General features: G+C 48.5%; 1 protein-coding gene across 1 annotated transcript in view; it reads right to left on the bottom strand.

Moving 5' to 3' along the window:
- VAV2 (vav guanine nucleotide exchange factor 2) overlaps positions 1-25,511 on the bottom strand; it is a 133,430-nt gene that overhangs the window by 9,204 nt on the left and 98,715 nt on the right. Inside the window, 16 exon segments of the mRNA XM_032708576.1 lie at positions 548-569; positions 911-927; positions 1,680-1,768; positions 1,886-1,987; positions 2,779-2,888; positions 4,014-4,146; positions 4,406-4,491; positions 5,654-5,740; positions 8,429-8,497; positions 9,132-9,227; positions 10,519-10,618; positions 13,528-13,628; positions 14,231-14,299; positions 15,752-15,850; positions 16,519-16,533; positions 18,187-18,289. Coding sequence (XP_032564467.1) covers positions 548-569; positions 911-927; positions 1,680-1,768; positions 1,886-1,987; positions 2,779-2,888; positions 4,014-4,146; positions 4,406-4,491; positions 5,654-5,740; positions 8,429-8,497; positions 9,132-9,227; positions 10,519-10,618; positions 13,528-13,628; positions 14,231-14,299; positions 15,752-15,850; positions 16,519-16,533; positions 18,187-18,289 — 1,298 coding nt within the window.

Below are 25,511 nucleotides of genomic sequence, written 5' to 3'. Positions count from 1 at the left end.
AAAGGGCCCAGAGAACACTCAGCTTCCACCGAGTGTCTGCTGAACCCGGGACTCAAACGCCCCTGAAGCTCCCAGTCAAAGTCCAGTTGTCTTGCCAACAACTGCACATTAAATAAGCTCCCCCAACTGCACTCAAACCACAGTGTTTATTTTCAAAGCACTTCCCCACCTCTGCCCCTCCCCGCCCAGCGAGAGCACTCTCTGCTTGCTTTTTTGTTTTAAGCACCAATTTGATTCAGGTTTCTTTTCGCCAGGCTTGGCTTTCCTTCCATCAGAGAAAGCACAAAAACAAATTGTTCTTCTCCTTTGAGCCAGAGCATGGGCAGGGCAGGCCTGGAGCTCTGTCCAGACCAGTTTTAGACAAAGAAGATAAAAAAAAAATTGCAGTAATCATCATGACTGATGGCCCATCAGAGAGGGCAGTGCCTGGAGCTGCACATCCCTGGAGCACACTGGACATGCCAGCAAAAGATGCTCCCCCTCAACAACAAGTCTTCCTGCCAGGATATGTTTTGTCTGCCCTCCTGTAAAACAGTACTGTACTTACCAGGTCCAGCACCCAGTGAATCCTGCAAAGAAAGAGCAAAAAGTCTCTGTGAGGACACATTAGTCTCAGTTCTCTCTATGAGCACCCACCTGAAGACACCATGATGAGAAACCTCCCAAAACCTCCCTGGTAAACCCCAGCCCATGGTGCTTGTCCCAGCTGGGTGCTGGCACCTCCCAAGGGCTGCAGTGCTGCACAAACTGGGCCAATTTTAGGCTGGAAAAGAGGCCACTGGTCCCCAGTCCTACCCCTCTGAGGCTTTTGGTTGCTTTTCCCACAAGCTGCCCATGCCTGGACTGGGTAAGGACACAGGCTCTGCCTAAGGCAGAGGGGGATGAGGAAAAGGGACATCAAACAACCTACCTGGTCTGCTGAAGAACCTGCAAGAGAAAAAGGTGGAATAAGTGGTTAATTTAACAGGCAACAAACCCCATTTTGTGTTTCTCTTGACACTGTGAGTTCCAATAAACCAGCATCACTGTGTGAACTGACAGAGGAAGCCCAAAGCAGAGCTGGGGTCACTCAGGCCATCGCTCTGCTCTTGATGGGCAAGATGCAGGGATGGATTGGAGCTGGACCAGGACATTTCCTCACCTGCACAATACTCTGTGATTTTTTTTCTTCCCCTCTCCACTCCCCACTCAAAACCTACCTGGAGCCACCCTGTGACAGCCCCTTGCCCAGAGCAGGACCAAGGCTCTAACCCAGGCAGAGCTGAGTCACAGCTTTGCCCAGTTTAGACCAATGACACAAATTTTTGCCATACTATGGGATATGTGGGATCCAGAGACAAGGTTTCTCCTCATCAGAAATGTTATCTCTGCTGCAGACCCTCCTGTTTCATTATCCAATATCTTCTGATGAAGAACTCATCATCTCTCTTAAATGCCCACCCAGCACACAATGCTGCTGTGATCCTCTTGACATCCATGGGATGCAGCTCTTTGCTTTGGGTGGTTCTGGCTGGTTTGTTTGTTTTTTAAACCACCAGCCAATGTAAATTACAGCCCTGGGAGGTGGGTGGGAGTGCACTTATATTTTTTATGCATTAACAAGCATTAGTGCTTAATAGAGAAAATCTGTCAGATAATTCATGTGCAGCATAAGATACTCATGATGTGAAATAACTCACCCATCTTGCAGGGAGGAATGATCTCCAAGCACTCCTTATGAGCACCTGCTCCACATTTGGGGCAAAGATAGCCCTGGTAGAAGGTTCCTCTGTGTAAAAAAAAAGAAAGAAAATACAAGTCAGAAAGTCCTAATCCAGCCTCAGCTCTGAGGTTTTCCTTCCATGTTTCAGTGCCAGTGCAGAACAGCTGGAAGGTTGTTGCTCACCTCAGGAACATCCTGCAGGCTTTGCAGTTGGTCGTCTTTTCAAATGTGTACATCTGAAAGTTATGGTGATTAGCATTGGCTTTCTCTGGCTTTATGTTGGACCTGAGGGAAAGGATCGAGGGGTTATCAATCTGTCCCCACGAGTGGCTGTTTGCATTTCAGTCAAAGCCTGGACACCACACGGACAGATACGAAATCAAATGTGAAAGGAGACTCAGGGCTCGACTGTGAGAGGGAGGATTTTGCCCATCAACCTTCCCCTGGGACAACAGTCACGGATTTGGCCCTTGCCTGAGTCAATCATCAGCCCAGATCTGTCAGCGTGGGGCCGATCCCTGCTCTGCTCAGGATCAGGTCCTGCAGCACCACCCTCCTCCAGTGCCAGCCTGGTACTTCCCCCATGGCAGGGTGTCATTTCATAGAATCACAGGATGGTTTGGGTTGGAAGGGACCTTAAAGACCATCTCATTCCAACCCTCCGACATGGGCAGGGACACCTCTATCCCAGGGCCAGGGCCTCGCTATCCCAGGTTGCTCCAAGCCCTGTCCAACCTGGCCTTGAACACTTCCAGGGACGGGGCAGACACTGCTTCTCTGGGTAACCTATGCCAGGGCCTTATCATCCCACAGGGAATAATTTCTTCCTAATATCCAATCTCAATTTCATAGATAAAATCCAATTTCAGAGATGCACCACCCATGCTTTGGTGTGGATGCTCAGAGTAGATGGTTTCAGGTTCCCTTTGCACAGGGACCCATCCAGCAAGTCCACATGAGCTTCCCCATCACAGATTTTGCTATCAGAGCTGGTCTCCAGTGACCTGATGGTCCAAGACACTTTCCCCCCACACCTGGGAACTGCACCCAGGGCTAGAGCAGCCACTCATGCTCACATTGCCATTTCAAACTGCTCCATCCACTTCCTCTTCATTTCTTCTGTCTTGCAGAAGAACTGGAAGCCCTGCTTCCCCTGAAGGTGGATTAGGTAGAAGCCGTATGACCACTGCAAGAGAAAACAAGAGCGTTCATCTCGCTGTGCTCCCAACACCTGAGCAGCAAAATGCATCACACTTCCATGCAGGCACCTCAGTAACTGCTGAGTGCCTGCCCCTGCCCCTTCTGCTGAACCTTGCACAGGCAACAGCAGGGAAGGAGGAAGAACAGCTCCCTGTTTCTCTAGCACATCACAGCTAATGATGCCTGAACCGGCTTGGCGCTGCGCACTCGGACCAAATAGGATTTCATGGTGGCAGATGAGAGAACCCAGATTTTTCTGCTCCACTGGAGCCTCCCCAGCCATTATATCTCTCACTGACAGCAACTGACAGCCCAGGAGGAACATCTGACCTGCCCACCACACATATGCTCAGCCTGTCTCATTAAAACACTGCTCAGAAACACACGAGAGAGAAGTGGGTGCTTTGCTTACCATTTTTCCGTGAGACTAGAAAGCATAGGAGAGCAAAGTGGAAACACATTTCATTAACACACAAAGCTAGCAGCATTTCTTCAGCAGCCAAGTGGCAAAACTGGCTATTCTTACCCCAATTTCCCTTTATCCCATCTATACAATACCTCTTCCCACGGCATATAAGTGGATTAAGCTAATGGGGCTCTGCTAAAGCGATAGCTGGGAGGTTTTCCTTAGCCTTGCAGACTGAGCCTCAAACCACCAGCAAAATGATGTTCCTTCAGTGCTTCGAGTGCCAATTTTGGCAGGCTGGTGTGCAATGCTCAGGCTGCCTTTCCAGGCTCCTCCACCCCACAGCTCATGGGAGCGAGAGCATCCGGGTGGACCTTCCCTCCCTCCCTGCCCTCCTCTGCCTCCCTGTCTGACGTTTGCTCCCTGATGGTGGGCCAGAAAGCAGGGAGCAGCTTCCTCCCTCCTAACTCCAACCATCCCAGCCTCCTCAGGGCTGTTTTGCAAGAACAGAGAGGTCAAGGATCCAGCCCAGCCCCACATTAATAAACATTTCCCAAAGCTCTGTAAGGCTGCCTTGAAAGATGAGCATTTATTTTCCAGCTTTTTTTGCAAGCACTGTTTCTACTTTAAAAGGCTAATGGGAACATACTACTCTGAAACAGCTCCAAAATGCTCTCCAGCAGAGCCAATCCTTGGTCCACCTACCTTCTTAATGTCCTTGTTATTCATGGGGTCATCAGTCATCTTGTGGAAGAGCAGCTCAATAATTTCTTTCAGCTCATAATTGTAGCCTTTCCTTTTGCAGACGATCACCACTTTATCAAATAAAAATAAATACCTGCCCAAAGCAAGCAAATAAACAAGCAACCCAGTTAAACAACTCATCAAAGTCCCCATCCAAGGGGAAGGATTTGGAAAGCTCTGTAGAGTTTTCCAGCCAGCGCCGCTCAACACTTGGACCCTGCTGTACTTTCACGTTGATGGTGGGTTCTGTCAGTGAAAGTCCAGGCAATAATTCAATAAATGAGCTCAAGGGGAGTCACCAAACAAAGGCACATTTAGTTTGGGAATATTTCTGAGTGCTGTTGCTCACTCACCTGTCCTGCTTGGTGTGGTTGACTATGGAGCGCACCTTCAGCTCCCCGTCGATCTTCGGCCTCCCAAACTCCTCCAGCTTCACTTGCTGCAGAAAGCAAAGCAGGGCTGAGATCCACAGCCAGGGCTGGAATGATGCTTTGGGGAGGTGGAAACCCAAAGCTGCCTGGATTGCACCCCCCAGCTCTGCTTCAAGCTGCTGAAGCTCCTGGGAGCAGCATCGCCCTCACCAAGGGGAGGGAGGATGCTCCCAAGGGGAGTTCAAGGATGCTCCAAAGGGAGCCTGTGCATGAGCAGGACCACTGGGGACCCCTGGACCTCCAGCACTGGCATTTCAGGGCAAGGCTCAGCAGATAAAGCATTTTTACAAAGTCTGGGATCTGGAAAGCAAACCCCTTGCCAAAATAAGCTATTTTCCAGAGGTTTCTACAATAACTAAGGATGTCCCTGTCTGTTAAATAACCACCAATTAAAAGTTCTCTGTTTCCAAATGAAGTCAGGGTTTAAAGCCCCCAAACCCAGCACCCCTCCAGGAAGCCCTTGGGGTGGGCAGCCCCCAGCACCTCCCTCCATCATCCTTTTGAAGTATCTCAGGTGTCAGTCCCCAAATTGCATTACCCAGCGTAAAGTGTGACAGAGGAGCAGCTGCACCCACAGCTGACCAGCCCCCTCCATCCCCTCAAATTGAAGAAAAGCTCATTAGCTTGAAGGTCTGCCACTGAATATCAAATTACTGGGTTTGTTCAGGGCTAAAGTGAGTGCTGGGCTGCACAGGGGCAGCTGATGCCCAGTAATGGGACCGAGTGTGTGATACCTCTGGAGTTTGGAGGATGAAATTCTCCTTAAAATATCTGGTTGGGATTTTGAGGATTAAGTGTGTTATTATGTCAGCCCTTCTCCTCCACTTTCAGTTAACTTCTGTCCTCTTAACAGCAAAAGAAAACCCACTTTAAGTAGCAGACAGTGGATTTGAGGAATTCTTGGGTTCCCCCTACACTAATAACATGAGAAAAAGTCAGAGACACATTTTCAGTGCAACACCACCACAAGAAGTCACTCTCCATCACAGACAAAGCACCTTTGTGATGTAGCAACCACTTGTGGACCATCAGCAAAACCACTGCCAGTGACAAGGGAGTGCCCAAACACATGGGGTAGTATACCAGAATAAAGAATAACTGCACACAAAAAAAGCAAAAATGTTAATAATAATAAAATTAATTTAGATTCAAGAGGATTTTTCAACTCACCAGGTTTTCTATAGAGCTCTGAAATTCACTTATTTTCTTTAAAGTCTCCTTGTCCCTCTTTACTTCGTTGATGTACATGGCCAAGTCCTTCAAAGAAAAGTGATGATATATTTTTATTTTTCAGATGACAATAGTACCCTACCTGAGCAGGACACACACAAGCATGGCTCCCTGAATCCCTGAGGAGTCTGAGCAGGACCTCACAGCAGCCTGGGACACCTGAGCACAGGCTCTTGGTGCTCCCACTGCTGAGCCAGGCGGGTGCTGCAATTTTTTCTGTTTCCCAGAAGATGGCAATGCACGAATCCATAGCAATGTATAAATCCAGTGCAGCACAGCAAACCCAGCCTGTGGCTGTTACCTGCTAAGAGCCTGAGCCAGGCACCCCCTGCCTTGCCCCTCTGCCTGGCAGCATCCTTCCTTCCCACCTTTCATCACCGTAATTCCCTACATCCCCCCGGATACGAAAGCTGCGAGCCAGTCTCTGCTGTCAAAACATCCATGTCTGTAAAGTAACTGCTTTGGACACCTGGCTGCACGTTAGCTGTGAACAAATTTGACTTGGTTCTGCCTCTCTTGCTTCCAGCTCTTTTCCCTGGGTGCTCCAGATCACACCTGAGCTGGTGAGAGCACTGGGATCTTCATGCTCAGTCCTTCCCGGGACATCCCACAAGAGCATCCCCACCTCCAGCACTTCTGGGCTCCAACATCTCCCCCCACACAAAGGCTGTGTTGTAAAAGAAGGAGATGGTTGATGGAGCTTGTTCTGCCCTCAAAAATTCCTCGCTCATCCAAGTTTTGATCCACTAAAGAGAAGGAACCCTATCTTTCTACTAAAAGAACTCCTTACACCTTTCAGAGCCTGTTTGCTTCTTATCTGCTCCCTCCTTGTCCTCAACAACAGCTCCTGTCAACCTGCATTAGATCCAAACATGGGATTTTTTAAGACATCCCCTCTGGGTCAGACCTTCTTCAGCTTCCCAAGAGAAGATGGGTTAATCACAGACAGTAATCACATATCTACGTGACAATACTTATAACATCACAGAACACCCCACTGGGCAGTGGCAGGGATGGTGATGGGAAATGACACAACCAAAAGCCTTATGAAGCAGTATCCTCCACCATGCCTGAGCACTGACCTCAGCTCCCTCCTGCTGAACAGGGGAAACACAATCCCAGGATCAACCACGACTTGAAACAACAACACCCAAATGTGGGCTGCAGGATTTCACTGGGAATTGAGTTGTCCCACCACCACCTGGGGATTTGGTTCTGCATTCTCAGACAGAGGATTGGTAACTGTATCAAATACCACCACCACAAATAACTTTTTTTGTGTAAATCCTGCCCCTGCCTTGCACAAACAACTATTCATGCAAAATAAAAGAGAAGTGAATCACTTTGGGAAACATTGCTCTATTCACCCCCTGCACAGCTCTCACCCCAGACAGCAGCAGTGTCTGCTGCCTGCCAGCACAGCAGACAGTAAGGCTGGACTTGTGATGAAAAACATCACTTGGAGGTTAAGCCTTGGTTTACAGATCAATTAAAACCAAACTGAATGGCTTCTGATGACCCCGCCGAGCCCAGCGCGGTCGGAACTGCACCCGCGCTCTCCTGGCGATGGGGAGAAGAAGAGAGAAACTTCCCTGATGGCTATCGGCAGCTTCCTGCAAGGAATGCTGAGTCTGCAGCACAGCCAGAGCATATATACATTTATTTATTAGCAGTGGTGCTGGCAGTGCTGGATGATGAGGCCATAAGCAGGGTTTAACTGCTGTCACCAGGTTTAGCGTTCATTTGAGGCCACGGAGCAGGAGAGGGCTGTGAATGCAACGTCCTTCAAACAACCTTAACTCTAACGTGACCCACATATCAGCTCTGGACTCCGGGGCTTGGAGGGATAATGGCTGGAAAGGTCACCCAACTTATATAAGTGCCAGGAAATGCAGGGATGTTACAAAAGCTGCGGCTCAGAGAGAGAAAACAAAGTGACCGTGAACACAGGAGCAAACCCTGGGATGAATCCTGAGATGCTCTCCAGAGAGAAAATCTGGAGTTAATGAGCATCTTCAATTCAGGTTCTGCTGCTGATGGTCCCTTGGTGTGAGTCTGTGTGTGTGTGGGTACATATCCCAGTCAGAAAACATTTGGATGATCCTGTGACCCTATGATTTTTTTTGTTGTTGTTGCTGATGGTTTTCCCGAGATTTTGGGGGTTTCAGCTGAAAGCTCAAAAAAAACTTTAAACAAAGCAAAATGTTGACACCAGAAGCTTTCAACTGTTGAAAGAGCATTTTCCCCTTAACAGAAAAAATTCCTTGGATTAAAGGATTCCCACCCAGCACCTGGATAACAGCACACAGGGAACGCTCCACACACACAGGCTCCCATTTCTGCATTACTCCCTGACTTGCTGATACACCTGGAGTTCCTCCAGATCCCTCCCAGCAAAAACAAGAGCCGGATCTGGCACGGCCTCTTTACACACAATAGCAATCAGTGAGAAGTCGTAACTTGTCAACAAACACCAGCTTCCCTCAGCTGCCTCGGGAGGGAGACGGCAGCGAGGACTCCAGATCTGCTTCCAAGCCATCTCATCAAACGGCAATCGATACACACGTGTGTGTCCAAAAGGAGGAGGTGCTGCCTTCCCTCAGGCTGCAGGATGGTTTTGCCATCTAAGTTTTTGCTTTACAGAGCAGGGGAGTCCAAGGCTCTGCTGCACCCCAAGCCCAGCACTGCCCCACCGCCGCTCTCATCCTCCTGTACCTGCATCGCCTCCAGAGCCTCCTTCAGCTGTTGCTTCTCTGGTCGGTCTGAGGAATGGCTGAGCAGCTCCTGAAAAAGTAAAAATAAATAAAAATAAAGAGTTTGGAGGTGCTAGGAAAACTGTGCAGACCCTGCCTGCACTGGACAGGCTCTGACCACAGGCACCTGCCTGAGCGGTGGCAGGGATGCCTGGGTGGCGGCAGGGATGCCAGGGTGGCTGCAGGGATGCCAGGGTGGCTGCAGGGATGCCAGGGTGGCTGCAGGGATGTCTGGGTGATGGTAGGGATGGCAGGGATGTCTGGGAGGTGGCAGGGATGCCTGGGAGGTGGCAGGGATGCCTGGGCAGGCGGCTGTGGCCATAGGACAGGGAACATGCCAAGCGGCTGGTGCTTGAGAGATCTGTTACACAGAGTTGATGGGCGGAATTTCACACATAATCAGATTATATGCAAGCTTATTTTATATTCATTAACTGCCTCTTGTGGCTAACAAGTGCAGAATTACCCTAGGTCACCGTACTTTAAGAGATAGCACAAATATTATTATGTCCTGTTAAGGAGCTTCAGTAATTATATCATTTGAAGGGGAAAAAACTCCAAACCTCCCTCTGCATTTGGCAACAATTCACTCTCCACTCAAAGAGTTGACAGATGTTACAGAGAGGGGGGAAGCTGGAGAGAAATGCCAGTGCTGAAAAACTTACTTTCAACAGGAGATGATATTTCAAAACTCTCTGCATTGGAACCACCAGCAGATCTTGCAATTTAAATTTCCCATCCTGGACCTTTAGTGTGCATTCCTAGTAAAGAGATCAATAAATCAACTGGGGAAAACAATGGCTCCCCCCAGAAAAAGCCTCCCCTGTCCCGTGGTTGTTCGTTTGGCTTCTGTAAACTCAGTCCTGATGCCCACAGGCTCATGATCCCTGCAGGCACCCAGGGCTGGGGCTCCCACCATGGAGGTTATCAAGGAATTAAACCCAGAGGCTGGACCCTAAAATACAGGCATTCTCATGCAACTGAGCTACTCCAGCTTAATGAGATGCTGCTCATTAGGGGAGCACACGAACGCTCCGGGACCTGGGGGAATGTCAAATGAAACACATTAACTTCACCCACCTCCTGGCTGGGCTGAACTAATGTGTTTTATTTGTGAGGGGCTGGCAGGGAGCACGCAGCCAGTGGCTCTGGCGTGGCTGGTGAGCATTAAGTCATTAAGATGAGCTAATGTGGTTGCAGGAAGTTTTGCCACCGTTACCTTCACCCAGACCCGTTCAAATAATGTGATTCGGCTGCCCGAGACCCTCTGTGTTCCCAGGGAGGGAGAGAAAGGAAAAGCACAGGAGCAGCTGGATGCTACAGCCACTGGCTTTATTAAAGGCCCAAAGAACACGTTCTAAACAATCCTTAAATGCAGTTTTACCCCTGAATTGGGTTTACACGGAAAATCAAAGCGTGTTTGCGGAACGGGAGGTAACGTGTACAGACAGCCCGGGAAATTCCGATTAGCATCAAGACCAAAGCAGGAATTAAAGCTGGGTAAAAACCAGCAGCTCAAACAATGCCTCCCTTCTGGGGCTCCTTTGATTCACTTAATATCTGGATCAACCCCTATTTACACTAAGCCTTTATGCTGTGGAAGGAGGACAGGGCAGTAATCCGGGTGTTCGCCTGGGGACTTGGGTTCATCTCTGATGGTCCCTGATGCTGTTGGTGACCTTGGGAAACCACATGGCTCCTGGCTTGGGGATACTCAGGGCATTTGGGTCTCCCTGCACGTTTCAAAGAACTTGTCCCAGCCCATCCCACTCAAATGAAGTCACTAGCTTGCTATAACTTGGATAAACTCAGGCAGGAAGGACAGAGTGTGTGTGTGGTGAGGAGATAAAGGGGCAAACAGGGGATCAGGATGAGATACCCCCCAGCTTTGCTCCTTCTCCGAGCAGCACGGACCCACTCTCACACCCCTCTGTTCTTCTGCTAACTCAAACGTTCCCAACACAGCATTCTTGGCTCCAGCAAGTCCTTCCAAAACCCCTGACAAGGGGGAGGGAGGCAACACTCTGCCCCCAGTGCCCCCTGCCCGCTCACCTCCACCTTCTGCCGGACGTCCTCCCGGTTGGCGAGGAGGTGGTTGAGGGTGTTCTGGGCATACTCCATGTGGCTGCAGTACTTGCCATAAATCAGCAGTCTGGAGAGGGGGAAAATCACAGATTTAATCAGAAACACTTGCTGGCAGTTATAACCTGTTATAAAAGATACATATGCACATGGACACAGTGAAAGGACAAGGCAAACAGCTAATCCTCCAGGTAACTCATAGCAAAGTATTAACACTCCTTTACTGCACGGTTTTTTAACACTTAAATCTTCGACACTTAAATATTCAGAAGTCTCCAGAGTAGGAGCCTGTGGGATAATTCAGCTCATGATGAGCAGAAGGGGCCGAGTGGCCAGAGGAGGCTGTTTTTGGAGCTACGATGGCTCACCCCTCCACTCCTGTCAGCCTGGGCTGGTGGAAGGTGTCCCCGCCCATGGCATGGGGTTGGAACTGAATGAGCTTCAAGGTCCCTCCCAACCCAAACCACTCTGTGATTCTATGATGATTCTACGACACATTTTAGAGAGCTCATTGCTTCTTGCAGGATGCGCCACAGGGACCCAGAGATCAAGAGAATGGGTCACCGAGAAACGAAGGTTGTCACAGCCTTTGGAAACACAGTGAAGCTCTGTATGGACACCCCGGGCTATAAATTTAAACACCTGACAAAACAGAGCAGTTTTGCCATGGATTCCCCCTTTTTCTTCACTTCTCTCATTAATCCTGCGTGACAGGTTTGGGTTTTCTCCCCCTTCCTGGCCGTTAACTGTTCTGCTGCTGATAAGACACATATTCCATCACGCACTGCAACTCATCCATTATTTCAGGGCCTCATCTCTCGATGGAGACAACCTGGGAGCACCTGACCCAGCGTCGCTCCCTAAATAGGGGAGACTCAGACCCCAGCAGGGAACTGAATAGAGAGATTTATGGAGCCACAGTCCCCGGCAAAGCCACAGCCAATACAGATTATTCTCCTGCCTTTTCCCCTTGACAGCTTCTGAACATGCACAATAATATCTATCTTGCCAGCACTGGGGGAGTTTCAAAGAGGCTTCAGGAGCATAAATTCAAACCTCTGGCTTTCAGAGAAGGAGATTTACAAACCATTTCCTTAAAAAAAAAAAAAAGCACCCGCAAAGCAGAGGAGCAATGCATCATTTTTCCAGAATGTCTCCCAGGATGTGTAGGGAAGCGAGAGCTATTTGTCATGGATATATTTGATGGAGGAAGGTCTTGCATTCCACGTTCCCTTCTTGGTGGGGCAACACTGTCTCCCCAGTGAACTCACTTTCTCCTCCTGCACCCGTTTCCTTGCTGTAAAATGCAGAACTGTCGTCTTTCCTAATTGTAGGAATGGACTCTGCATATTTAGATCAGGTTGCTCCACACTCTTCATCCCCAAGAATCTCATTCTGGGGTCTTCTCCAAGTCAAAACTCCCCTTGAACAGCAAGTGAGGTTCCCAAAATTCCCACGGACTGAACACAGCTCCAGATCCACTGCCACCACCTCGCAGCCGTCAGTCTGGCTCCTTCACTCACATCTTTCTAAGCTTTTTAGGTCCTTCAAGAAGTTGCTTCCAAACTCCCTTGTCCATTCCCTGCTCTCTGCCTGCACAGTTCTGTCCCCGGGATGGCACCAGCACACACAGAGCCAAGCCAGGAATCAGGAGATCAAAATCACCTTAGTGAGTTTTATGAGTGTTTTAAAATTATTTGCATTCTCTGGAAACTTTTTTTTTTTATTTAATCCAGAAAAAAATGCCCTTTGTACAAAGAGGCCCTGAGAATGATGGAAAACCTGACCTTGTGGTGTGTTATTACTGCAGATGGTATTCCTGGAGTTATTGATTCCTGAATGGCATTTCTGTGTCTAGACGCTGGTTTAATCACAGTGAAACAACGCCCTGGCACGACTCCACAATGAATCACCCTTTGATTAGTACTAAGGATATTAAAAGCTTTTATTAACCTTATCTTTGTGTTCTGGGGTGCTCCTGCTTGCAGCTGCCAAAACACAGAATCTATTCTGTTTGAAAAAGCAACTTTTACATTTATTCATCGTGCCAGAGGTGCGGGACAAGTGCGGTGCCAAAGAGGTGACTTTTTGGAGTGAGGAATCACTTTGATCTAACGAGAGCCAAGTCTCCCCTTCACAGGAGTCATCCCACCACATCACAGGCCCTCAGAGCCTCACTGCTGCTTGCAGGAGACCACACTAAACCCTTGAAGCTGAGTGAGGTTTTACTCCATTCCCGTTCACCACAATTGTAGCATTCCAATCTTTATCCCCTCCGATATGTCCCCATAAACGCATTGTACATTCAGTCTGTTATGAGATGCTGAGCCCAGAGAAATCCAGGTGCAGCCAGGGGCTTGCAGGAACAGGAGCTACATGACTGAGCCTGGTTGGTCACAAGGGAGATGTTCCAGCCCCTGCCCTGGGCAGCCTGACACGGTTGTGGTTGGATTTGGCTGCTTAAGTGTCAGCACCAAATGATGTTTCAGTTGCCTGACAGCATTTAGATGCAGAGGATACAAACCTGGTCTGCTGTGACAGGGATTTCTAGAATTAGGGAATCATTAAGGTTGGAAAATCCCTCTAAGACCATTGAGTCCAACCATTAACCCAGCACTGCCAAGTTCACCACTGAATCACGTCCCTGAGCACCACAGCTACACCTTTTCTGAATGCTTGCAGAGATGGTGACTCCACCACTTCCCTGTGCAGCTTGCTCCAGTGCTTGACAACCCTTTCAGTGAAGAAATTGTCCCTAATATCCAATCCAAACCTCCCTTGGCAAAACTTAAGGCTGCTTGCTCTTGTCCTATTGCTTGTTACTTGGGAGAAAAGACAGATCCTCACTTGGCTACAACTTCCTTTCAGGCAGTAGTAGAGAGTGAGAAGGTAGAGAGCAACAGAGGGCTCTGTTCAGACCCTGGAGATGAGCCCTGCAAATGTTAACCCAAACCTGCCTGAAGCCCAGGTTTCCTGTACCTCTCTTTGAATTCCAGAAACACTTTTGCCAGGCTGCTTCCTCCAGACATCATAGAGACATCGATGGCTCTCAGGAAACTGAAGTGCACTTTAATTAGGTCCTAAAACAAAGAAACAGACAATACTTTAAACACATTCAAAGTAAGTGGGCAAACAGAGCCTAAAGAAATGCACATTCACTACTTCATCAGGCAGTTTTTCACCCTCTTTTAGCTGTTTTTAAAGCAAGTTGTTCTAGTGGAATGCAGCCCTGAATGGCCTGGAATATGGGAGTGTAATTTCATCAGAGGTTACACAGTGATAAATGCCCCAGGATGGGGAAGGAGGAGGAGATGGGATGGAAGGTGCAGATGATACACCAGGTTCTGACCCAGACTCTGTGTAAGCCAGCATAGAAATAAATCCCTTCATCACAATGTGCCCAAACCACCTAAACCAGCTAAAATCCACAGCCCCAGCCCTAGAACATCCACTGGATAGAACTGGTTTTTTTACCTAGAGTTCATATAATCCCCAACTCTAAAACTGAGTGTTAAAGAATATCTCCTAAACTCATTCAAGCTCCACAGCACATGAAGGGCTGAACCTCTACAGGTGAATGCACAAATCTAATGGGAAATAGGAAAATCTCCTCTTAAACAGGGAGAGGGCTGAGCTGCCTAGAAGAGAACAAAGATTTAAGTCACAAAGTCCACACTCTTACCTCCAAATTGATAAAAATAGCTTCCATGTCTTGGGGAGTCAGTACCAGCCTCAGGGGGTTCATATAGTTCTGCAAGAGGGAGATGGAAAAGGGATTGAAATACTGGAGAGGAGGGAACAAGAAGGGGGTTGTGCAAGAGAGGTGGTTTTTTTCTGCTTCACCAGTTGAATTTACCTGGGCAGGGAAAAGCAAGGTTTTAATGAGTTTAAGCACTTGCAAAGGCAGAGAGCAAACAGGTTGTGCCAAGGATCCAAGAGGAAGGCAGGAATCTCCATGGCTGCATCATCCCTTCAGCTCCCCTTGGCTCCCTCAGCACTTCCAGGCTTGGGAAGGTGCAAAATCCCAACTCATGGGTGGGTGCAGGACCCCTCCCCTGCTAAACCCATGGGAGGGGGGGTTAAATAAATGCACTCAGCTGCTTCACCTCACTGCAGTCCTTGGCTGCACTGAAGCATCTTTCCAGCTCTTTATCTCGCTAGAATTTTGCCCTTGAAAACACACCAATGATGTGATTACATCAGAAATGTGTTTCTGAACAAATACATATTAATAGAAATATCTACATGACTTGTAACCACAAAATACCCCTGATGTAACACACCAAAGACAGAACCCTCTGCTCATAACACCGCCAGAACCTGCTAAGCCTTCACAAGCCTTTTCAATTGATATCAAAGCAATAATTTAACTCTTCCTTTAGACTGAACCAGAGGGCTGTGGCTGTTTTCAAGGAACAAGGGTTATTCACATAAATGACATTATGTTGGGACATTTTCCTGGAAAATAGGAAACGTTATTCCATCGCGCCGATTTTGTTCACAGCTTCTTTGTGGGGGCTTTCAGAGGGAAATAATTGCAGAAGGGGAGGAAACAAAAGCATTAGGGTGATTAGAAATGGCAGCTTGATTTTCACTATTGTTCTCCACTCCTGCTGCTTTCCTCGGAGCAGGAACCACCTCCAGGCTCCCGCCACATCCACGACTCCACCGTCTTGCTGAGGTGTTCACTATTATTTTTATTTAAAAGGAAGGCCCGACAATCATTCATCAAAACCAATTAAAACCCGTGAATTTAAGCAGGAAAACGTTTCTTTTAATCCAATTAGTTTCAATGACAAGTCATCACAGCTTCAGCACTTTTGAAAAGCACCCAGAATAAAGAAATTATTCCGTAGCAATCGGAGCGATAAGATATCTGCAAACACTGCTCTTATCGGCGAGCCTGGCCTGGCTGAGTGAGGAACTAGAGTCTCTTACCCCGGGGTAGGGGGTTTTCAGCTTATTTCCAATCTGCAGCAATCAGAAAAAAAATATGCTGTTTGGCACCTACAGTTACAGGCTGCACATTTGTGCTTGTCAGCCTGGGTTTTCTGGATCTCCCTTCTCTCCAATTTTACGTGCGGGTGCATCGATCCTGCCCGCTCACATCTGCCAGCCCTCAGAGCAAGAACTAACACGATTAACATGACATCAAGGGGCGAGGGGGAAGGCCACGGTATGGAAAAGATGGCTCAGTTCTTACCTTTTCTATATCTTCAAGTGTTTTGTAGTATTTGGCCTCAGTTTCTTGGATTTCTAGCAAGCAGCAATTTCTTTTGTCATCTTCTGTCATTCCCATTTTCTAGAAAAAGCAAAAATAATGTGTGGTCAGATACTCTTATGGGTGGCCCAGCAACCTGCTGATCCAGTTCAGCCTTCAGTGACAGCAAACAAGTACAAGTTTGGAAAATCAGGAGAGCACCACTACTAGTTTATGTTAAAGGGAACTATTCTTATCAAAAAAATATAAGAAGGAACCCTGGCTGTATTATTAAGTATGTTTCAACATGGCAAGCATTCAATTTTTTGCATTTATTATAACCACATCACCAAAGACTATCAGCTAAAGAAGAATAATAAGAGATAAAGGCTGAGTTTCTCTATTTTTTTTTTGCCTAAGATGAAACTCACAACAGAGCCTAAGTGGGTCATAAATAATATGTTAGATTTATACAAATCCCTGGCCAGGATTGCCAATTCTTATGATTTTAGGTCAAATCTGATAAAACGTGCTTTTCTCAAAGCCCCAACTCCTGGAGTCACTTCTCTTGCTCTGACATCTGTAAAGCTGAGAACACGTGTTGGGAGCTGCTGCACTTGGCAAGGCAGGCTCTGAATCTGGGAGGTGATTCAGTGGTGGGGTTTTATGGATCATGCACAGGAAAAGACACCCTCTGTCCACCCCCTTAGAACTCGCAGCTCGGACCTATCAGCTGGATGAAACCCAGTATTTTAATCAATGCATCTTACCTGCATATATCTAATCTGAAGCATGCAGAAATACAAGAAGCCATTAGCATTGCACACTCACTATTGCAACAAATCTTACAAAAAAAAAAAATCAATGTTTTGGCGGATATGTGGGTGTACATACTAAAAAGAGACTCTTGCTCAGGGAAAGGGAGGGAAAGAGAGTCAGAGCCCTCGACTCCATCACTGCTCAGCAGAAATCATAAAACATCATAGAAGGGAAAGTGAAAAACTGACAATTCCACTGACCCTAATCCTGTATTACCTGGCTACCATTTTTGTTATTTATGAAAGAAATTACTATCAAAACCTTCCCAAGGGGTTGTTCTTGGGCCAAATGGCTTCTGCAACCGATGGCAACACACTAAAAACACCAGCGAGCTGTGCTGACTTCAGCATTGCTACCAGCATCCATAACAGCTCCAAGTGCTTTGGCGGGATCCGTGGGAATATTTTGTGCCCAACTCCTTGATCCAGACAGGGTTTCAGCATACAGGGAGCTCCTCTGGCTGCAGACAAGGAGTGAAGGGATAAAATGCCTCAACCACCATCATCACGATCTCTGTACCACTCGCAGCCAAACTGGGAGAGGGAAGGAGTCAAGGGACGTTGCTCAGCTGTTTTGGCAGGTTCCAAGGATGCAGCCCTGCATTCCCACGCTCCAGCCCCTCATCTGGCTCAGCCACATGCCCTGCTCCAGGGATTTAATTGATCAGTGAACTTATCCATTGATCCTGCTTTGTTACGGGGAGGTATGTGCTGTTTGCACTAGGAGAGAGTAATTAGAGTCTGAACAAAGCCTGGGGGTGGCAGATATTGGAGGCTGGGAGAAAATTTGGAAGGTCACACTCTGGAGAAGGTCCCTTCCAGCTCTGCACCAGCAGAAGCCAGGGCAGTGCTGGGGACACAGGTAGTGAGCGTGGCTCTGGGTATCTTTGGGGAGGAGCAAGGGCCACCAGGACCTCCTTGGCTCATCCATGGAGTGGGATATTTGCCCCAGAGCCCTTGGAGTTAATGCACATCCCTCCACGAGGCTGTACATACCTCAACACTCAGGTTTCCCCATCGTCAGGAGGTTTTTAGAGGTGACAAAAGGGGACGGCTGCTTGTCCCTAAAGCCACATGGGTCCCTGCTGCCCCAGAAAGCTCCACTGTAAACATCTCCCCGCTCTGAGACATCCAGGTAGGAGGCAGCAGCAGGCACAAACAAGTGCTGGATCCCCCACACAGATCTGTCAGTGCTCGCCCCGATCTAAAAATACCGGTGGCAGACACGGCACATCTGGCTGACGGAGCAGGGAGAGCTCCCACACTCCCCCTCCCCAGAAGGGCTGCAGTGACACATGCTGCCTTGGTTCAGCAGCAAATTGCTATTTTTAGCTTATCTTTTAGGGCTTATTAGGTCTCCCTTTCCCTTCCTCCTCCCTGACTCCTTCAGATGACAGGATGGGCTGGGAAACTCCTCAGAGAACCCCCTCTGGGCCAGTGCCATCCCAGCTCTGCTTATTTTTACCACTTGCAAGGCAGCTCAGTTTCGAGGAGCAACACAGAGTGGTTCTCTTCCCTGCAGCATCACCTGCCATTGGCAGACAGCAATTTATTTAATTAAATCCCCCTCCCTTCCCCTCCCATCAAGGTGTAGCTTTAAAAACACAGATAAATTGTTACCATGGGCTGCTGAACTTCCACTCTGATGATATCTTCGTAGATATCATCGCCTTCATCTTCGCAGGGGACGCAGTCATAAATGTCCTCCCCCAGATCGTGTTCGCTGGAACGAGGAGAGAGAGTCAGTGATAATAACGAGGGGATGTTCACTGTCACTTGATCAGGCAAACCAACAACAGCTCTGACACCGAGCAGGGGGGAGAACCACAATCAGAAAATTCTCCTGGCCCACAGCACTGATGAGCTCAGTCCATGCTCTCTGTTTTTCCCGGATCAGTGCCCGCTGCACATCTCTTTCTGCTTGCTGGAGGCTGGAAAAGGCAAAATGCTGCTCAACATGAGCGAGGATCACAGCCAAGAGCTGCTCTGAGCCCTGTGCCAAGCATGGCCGCGATGCCCACTCCACCACGGGCTGCCAGCTCTGCCCCCACAGAGCTTTTGCTCGGTGCTAATCGGCCCAGCTGAGCTGGACCCGCCGTCCAAGCACCCAGTGGGACCATCTGTGCCACTGGCATGACCAGGTCCAGCCCCACCTGCCTCCAAAGGTGCCCACAGCCTCCTCTTCAGCTCCTATTTAGGACCAGGAGCAGCTCTTGCATCAGTGACTTTAACTATATTATACTCAGAGAAAGCACTTTACTGGTCGGTCTGTTCAAGGCACTGTGTTCACTCTTGATCTGGTTTGGTTTTTTCTCACCAAGAGGCTTCTTTTGTGCCAAAAAACCACCCCCTCTCCAAGTCAGGGCTGAAAAGCTGCCATAGGAGCCCAGATCCACTCAGAGCAGGAGCAGATACTAAACAATCATCTGATGGCTCTGTGCAGTCAGTAGAAGCATCTCCAGTCCTGATGAACCCACACCCCAGGCTGTGCAGGACCCACAGTAATGCCTGGACCAGGCAGCTGCCTCCAGCCTTGGGCATCACATCCAGGTTTAAAAGCTCTGGATCCAGTTCTTCTGGGAGATGCACCAACTCCCATAAAGCCCAATTCCTGCCCTAATCACCGGGTGATTTTTAATCCACCATTTCCCAGAGGAATAGGAGACTCTCCTGACCACCATAAAGCAATCTCGCTGGACGCCCAGCTTGGTGATGCTCAGCCCCAATGCTGAGCAGAGGCCAATAATAGTATTTACATCAGAGAAAAACTAAGCAGCAAAATGTCACATTTTCAGAGCTGGCCCCATCACTTTGGAGCTGGCCCTGCACACACACAGGCTTTGAAGGCATCACTGAGATGCAGAGCCCAATTTGTATTAAAGGTGAGGGTGTTCAGTAATTAATTGTCATCTGAGCCTTCACACCCCTCCCAGGGGCTCATTGGTCTTAGAATACTTCTGAAAATTCAACCCATAATAAATACCAATTAACAATAATAACTCTAGCACTTAGATCTACAGGTGCTGATTGCTAACGGCTCCCACTGAAGTCAATCCCACAGGATCAGGACAGTGTGAAACACTGGAATATCAAACAGCACTCACATATTTTATGAGCTGTCTCTTTCAACAGGGGTATTAATTATACCCAAATATATTTAGGTGTAAAGCTGTGCTCAAACTGTGACACTCGACATCTCTATATTATATAGCAGGGAGCAGCAGAGCACATCTGCCTGCAAAACTGGGCTTTATTTCTTTGCTAAATACGGTCCCTTCTATTTTTACAAAACAGATTTATTTAATAAAAGTTTGGGGATTTTAAATAAATACACTGGCTTGATGTAGCCATCCCATTCTTCCAGAGTGATGCATTGCAGCTGCTGCAATAATGCCCACTAATAGCTGGTGATCCATCTTCCCCTTCCCAGGCGTCGCCGTCGCCGTTATTATCTGTACCAATATTTATATTCTCCGCTCCACTCCTTATCCAGAGCGAGTCACTCCCAGTTCCTGATTAATCTTCCCGCCTGCACCTCTCGGATTGCTGGCTGTCTCTCCATACATCATTTCCCTGGCTCCAGGGTCGTTAGGGACGCATGGCTGCGTTAATGTCGCGAGCACGAGCCCGGCTGGGTGTGACGCGACGGGGCGAGTGCTGCGGTGACACTGCTGCTGGAGCAGAGCCTGCTTGGCCTGATGGATGCTCATCACCATCCATGGGAGCACCCAAGAACTGCTCTGGGCTGCGTGCAGAAGGAGAAGAGGCATCCTGAGGTGTCTCTGGGAAGCCCTGTGTCCTGAGCATCACCTGGACATTCTCTCTGCACACCTACACAACCAGGTGCCAGGTCCAAGCCTCAAACCCCAGCAGGACCCATTCCAAGCCTGTTGCTGCTGTTCCCAGCCTGGACAAGTTCTCCTTTTCTCCCCCTCCAAGAAGCCATGAGCTTTGGACAGCGATGGGCACGCACCAGGACACCACTGTGAGAAATCCAGGTGGCAGTGTGACATGCTGAAGGGGTTTTGCTCAATCAGGTTTCCTGGACCAAGCCTGTGGAAGGATGTGTGCCCCACAGACCTGGTCCAGCCTGACCCAGAGCTCCTCCAGGCCACCAGGAAAGGGGCAGGAATGCCTACCAGGGGTCAACAGAGGAGATTTGCCCACAGAACTGCCAACAGTCACAAGACATGAACATTGCACTTACCACAAGGGGCCACATCCTGATAGCACCTTGCTACTCTCACTGCTCAAACAAAGGGACTGAGCCCTACTGCTCCAATCCTTCCTGCTCATCAACATCAGCACAAGCTCTTCCCAACACCAATTTCTGGCCTCACACAAAAAACAGGAACAACTCCCTTGTCCTGGGGCCATCTAGAAAGACACTTCCATTTCAGAGCTTCGGGGAGAGGCACTAGAGATGCTCAAACCCCACAGCCATGGTGGTGTTAAAACCATAGCTTTGTCCAGCAGACTCTTATTTATTAAAACACATTCCTAGTACATCCCTGAGAAACACCAGAGGCTGCCAGTTTTATGGAGAGCAGTAAACCGTGTGGATTAACCTCTCCTGGAGCAGACTGTGAGCAGCCAAGCTCCAACGGTGCCGCACGGCTGTTGACAATCGCTGCTGTGCACATATTGATTTTCATCAGTCTCCACATTATGTCTGTCAGAGTTGAAAATACGCACCCTCCCCGTCCTCAAAACAGGGAACAGGCATCAGGGTGATTTTAGCCAGTGGCAAACTAAGGGCATGCTAAATGCAGGCAATAAATTCGGCATCCCAAGCATGTCACGCACGGACGGAACAACCTGAGCAAGGAAAGCCAGATCTTCACCTCGTTCTTCACAAAGAAAAGCAATTTGCTCCTTCAATAAAAGCAGCAGAGTCTGCGAGTTACCCGTGGGTATCAGAGCCCATGATCTACTGCCTGGATTAGGAGATTCATTGACAGCTCTGGGTTTAGGAAAGGGATTTTATCCACCCTTCAGAGTTAACGCCAGCATTTGCAATTACTGTTATTAGGATGGATGTAACCAGCTTTGGGATGGCAGCATCTTGCCGAGCCAGAAAAGCTCATTCAGAGCAAAAAAAGAATGAAGCTTTTCATATCTAAGGCAATTTCAGGCAAAAACAATGCTTTTGGCTGAGCCCTGCCTCCCTGGCAATGCTTGCTCTGCATGAACACCCTCCCAGGCAGGCAGCAGCCATGACAAGGAGCAGTTCCCATAACAGAGGGGCTGATGCCAGGATGTTGCCTTGGAGTGAGGGACAAACACGTGGGGAAGCTCTGATAGACTTGAGGGCCACTGAAGAATCTCTTCACCCACAAAAGCTACTCTGGGAAGTTGATGAGTTGGTACCAGCCCCAAGAATGCAGGGACAAGCTCTCAAGACAAATCCACTGCGCCAAAACCCCTGTCCAAACCACACTGGTGGAAGAGCCAGAACCACCAGGAACAGCAAAAGAAAGGGAAGGAGGGGACAGAAGGAACTAAAATAAAACAACCAAGAAATAACCCCAAATTTCCAGCCCTGTAGCCAAGGTTAAGAGCCAGCAAACCTCAGAGCCACCACCGGGTCCAGGCTGGGAGGGCACTTGCAGGGACTCTGAGACAGCTGCCCAGCAACTGCAAGGCTCCAGTCTGCCCCAGTAATCCTCCACTTTCTCCTTCTTACTCTGCACTTACAGCTATAAATAGACAGTTCATCCAACCAACCCCCTCATTCACGGGCTCCATCAGACGAGGAGAAGCAGAGTCCTATATTTGCAGCACATCTGGCAGGCTCAGGTTTCAGGGTGAAGGAGTGCAAGATGTGCAGTCACTGGACTCGAGATCTTGCAGGGTTTAATTAGCCAGATTGTACTTGGACGGAGATACACATCTGGAAATAGCAAGGGAAGCCTTTTGCCATCTATTCTACTTGGGTCTTGCGTCCCCCAATCAAAGGGGAACATTATGATCCCAAGAACGAGCCTCATACAGTTATAGCACATAATATGATCCTAGAAAAGGCACAAGTAGGACGTATAAAAATCAATACAGGTGACAAAGAAGAAAAGACACGTTTACAAGTGCTATGGCTCAAGTGCCCTGTACTACAGAACCATTTATTTAATGGGCTGGCGTGCGTGGTCTGTCCAACACAGCAAAAATAATGAGAAAAGTGGCAGCTAACTTATCATCTCACCTTGGCTCCTCTATTCGTTACTTTCTTTTAATGCACTTGAGAAATTCTGCTGATCACATCACTATTTTGGGAGATATGATGGGGCAAAGCTGGTGACAGCAGTGGAAGAAGTAGGAGAAACTTCAGTGAGAAGCTGTTGGCAGGGGGCAGGTTGTCGGCAGAGGCTGTGCCCAGAAGAGATGCATCTCTTCTCATCCAGATGAGAAACTGAGGCTGGCCAGACCTACTTCCCCCCTTTTCTAGGATAAAAAGTTTGGGAATACACAACTATCCCCAATACATTTGTTGGGGATAAATCCCCAGTGAACTGCAGCTCCAAACAAGAGCAGGGAACATCGACACTGAGCTGTGGGATGAAGCTCCCCAGGGGCACACACTGGCTCCAGCACAGAGTTTGGTGGGAGCTGCTTTGCCTAAAACACGTACTTGGTCCTTTCTGCAACACCACAACTTCTCTCCTCAAACCAAATTACATTTGAAGGAGAAAATAAAGGTAAAAGTTACACAAATTAAACGTTTCACATCAAACCATTCACTCTTCCAAGAGCCAACAAGCAACCCCAAATCAGCCCTATGTGTAATCCACCCAAGCCTGCTGGGCTTAGTGCCAGGGCAGAGGGACAGTGCCATGAAGTGGAAAAGGTTCATCATAAAGAAGGGTCTGGTGCTGTAAAGAGGACCAGGATTAATCGCTCTCATAAATTTAATGAGACAAAATAACTGGGGAGAGCTTAAGTGGCAGTAAAGAAAATTCAGGTTAAATATTAACTATAACTCTGAGGTACCAGGATGGTCTGGAGCAGCTGAAAGAGCCATCAAGAGGGATGGAAAAGCAGTTGGCAGGGAAGAAGCTTATCAGTAAGGCGGATAATTACCCACTGATATCAGTGCCCAGCAGCCATATCCGGGTGGGAAGCAGCGGCTCACACCCCTGCAGACCTGTGGGAGCATCCCCAGGACAAGGGTCGCTCCGATTTTGGGGGCACAGGCTATGGAGAATGAGCCCACATGTTACTGTGGCAAAGCCCAGCTCATTTTGTGGGCAAACTCCCCCCAGAACGGCTGCAGCTCGAGGGTCTGGCACTAGGGCAGGCTGAGATAAATCAGGCAGCAGAGGACAATTGTCCCTTTACTGCTCCTCCCAGTATTGATCAGGAGGCACCACTTGCATCCGTCCGGCCCTCACCATCTGCCCAGGCTGCTGCAAGCTGCCATCTGGCCCATGGCAAAGCAAACTGAGGGGCCAGCAGGCTGAAAACAGGGAATTTGAGAACTTCCTAGCTCCCTTGATAGCCTTTTAGTTTCTCTTCCCCTTTCCATCACCAATTGTTCTTTTTTTTTTTTAACCAAATAGCTGTTTCCAGGCAATTACATGCCTTGATCTGCTGGCTGGCTGACCCAGGGCTGGGGAGCTGCCTGGAGCTTGGATTCAACTCTGCAACACCCCAAAGGTGAAAGAACAATGGGGTCATCAAGGTTTAAACATCCTTTATACCCACCTGCACCCCACAGACACGCTGTGCTTGCACAGACCTCGTTCCTGCAGCCCACATAAATGTCCTTGTGGCACTGCCATTGATCCTCTCCAGCCCTGGTACTGACTTTTGTCCCCGGCTGTTGGGGCTCCTCTGCACTGGGAGGGTCGTCAGGATGAAGGTTCTCACTCTTCAGAGCATCGTGGGGACAGTGGGGACAAAGTCTGATTCCTTCTCTTACCAAATCAGCCTCTCCTTCACAAATACGCTCATATTTTGAATGCTTTGCAGAACAGAAATTCAGCTAAAATCTGAACTGGGGAACACAAAACTGCTCCATTTAAGTACTTAAGAGTTGAAATGAAGCATTTTGACTTTTAAAAAGAAAAAAAAAAAAAGTATCTCTTTTACCAACACCTAAAATGTCTTGTTAGAACCAGCTCAATATTTATCCTGAGCTTTTTATCCCAGCAGCACAATGTCCAAAGAGAGCTCCTTCTCAAGAGACTCCTCTCTCCCAGGGGTGAGCTGATGGTGCAGAGCCCAGCAGGGTTGTCCCTCCTCACCCACACCCTGGCACTTTGAGGCCAGTGGGGACAGCAGGGTGGGACCTTGAGATGACACATCTCATGGTGGTTTTACAGGCAGGACTGTAGCAGTTCCTTCCACACATTGGGTCATTTCACTGCTTGCTGTGAAAATCACTTCCTCGCCTCCAATAAAGCATTTTGTATGCACTCAGATCTTCCCAAGGCTGCTGGATCATCAGCAATACTAAATGCAAAGATGCTGGATGGACTGAATCACTCCCAGCTCGTGAATGATGCCCTTGTTTCAGCTGTTTGGAGGATCAGCAGGAGCTAAGAAAGAGCTTTCTCATGCAGTGCCCCAGCCTGCCAGCGCCCAGCAGCGGTGCCCAGTGACCACCATTGTGACCAGCAAAATCCCAGTGAAAGTTTCCTTGTCAAAGGGAGAAAGGGGGACTATTGCTGATGTGCTCCAGGCAGCTGGAGCAGTAACACTCGTGTGAAGGGGTTCTCAGGGGCATTTCTGGGGTTTTTACAGTTATGGGTGAATTCCATCTCCGTTTTGTAGGTTGTGTTTCCGTGCACAACCTGGCTGGACCAGGAGGGCAGATCCAGATGCAGAAGTTGGTGCAATAACCCCGTGCTGACTGACACATGCCTTTCCCCACTGGTCTTGGCTAAAGATTTAGAGAAGAGGATTTTGCAAAGAACGGGGGAAAAAAGGGAAAGTTAAAAGTTGGAGAA

This window comes from Chiroxiphia lanceolata, chromosome 21, assembly GCF_009829145.1.
Source record: "Chiroxiphia lanceolata isolate bChiLan1 chromosome 21, bChiLan1.pri, whole genome shotgun sequence".
NCBI classification, from domain to species: Eukaryota; Metazoa; Chordata; class Aves; order Passeriformes; family Pipridae; genus Chiroxiphia; species Chiroxiphia lanceolata.
Note: the sequence above shows the minus strand (reverse complement) of the source record. Positions and strands in the feature narration are given on the sequence as shown.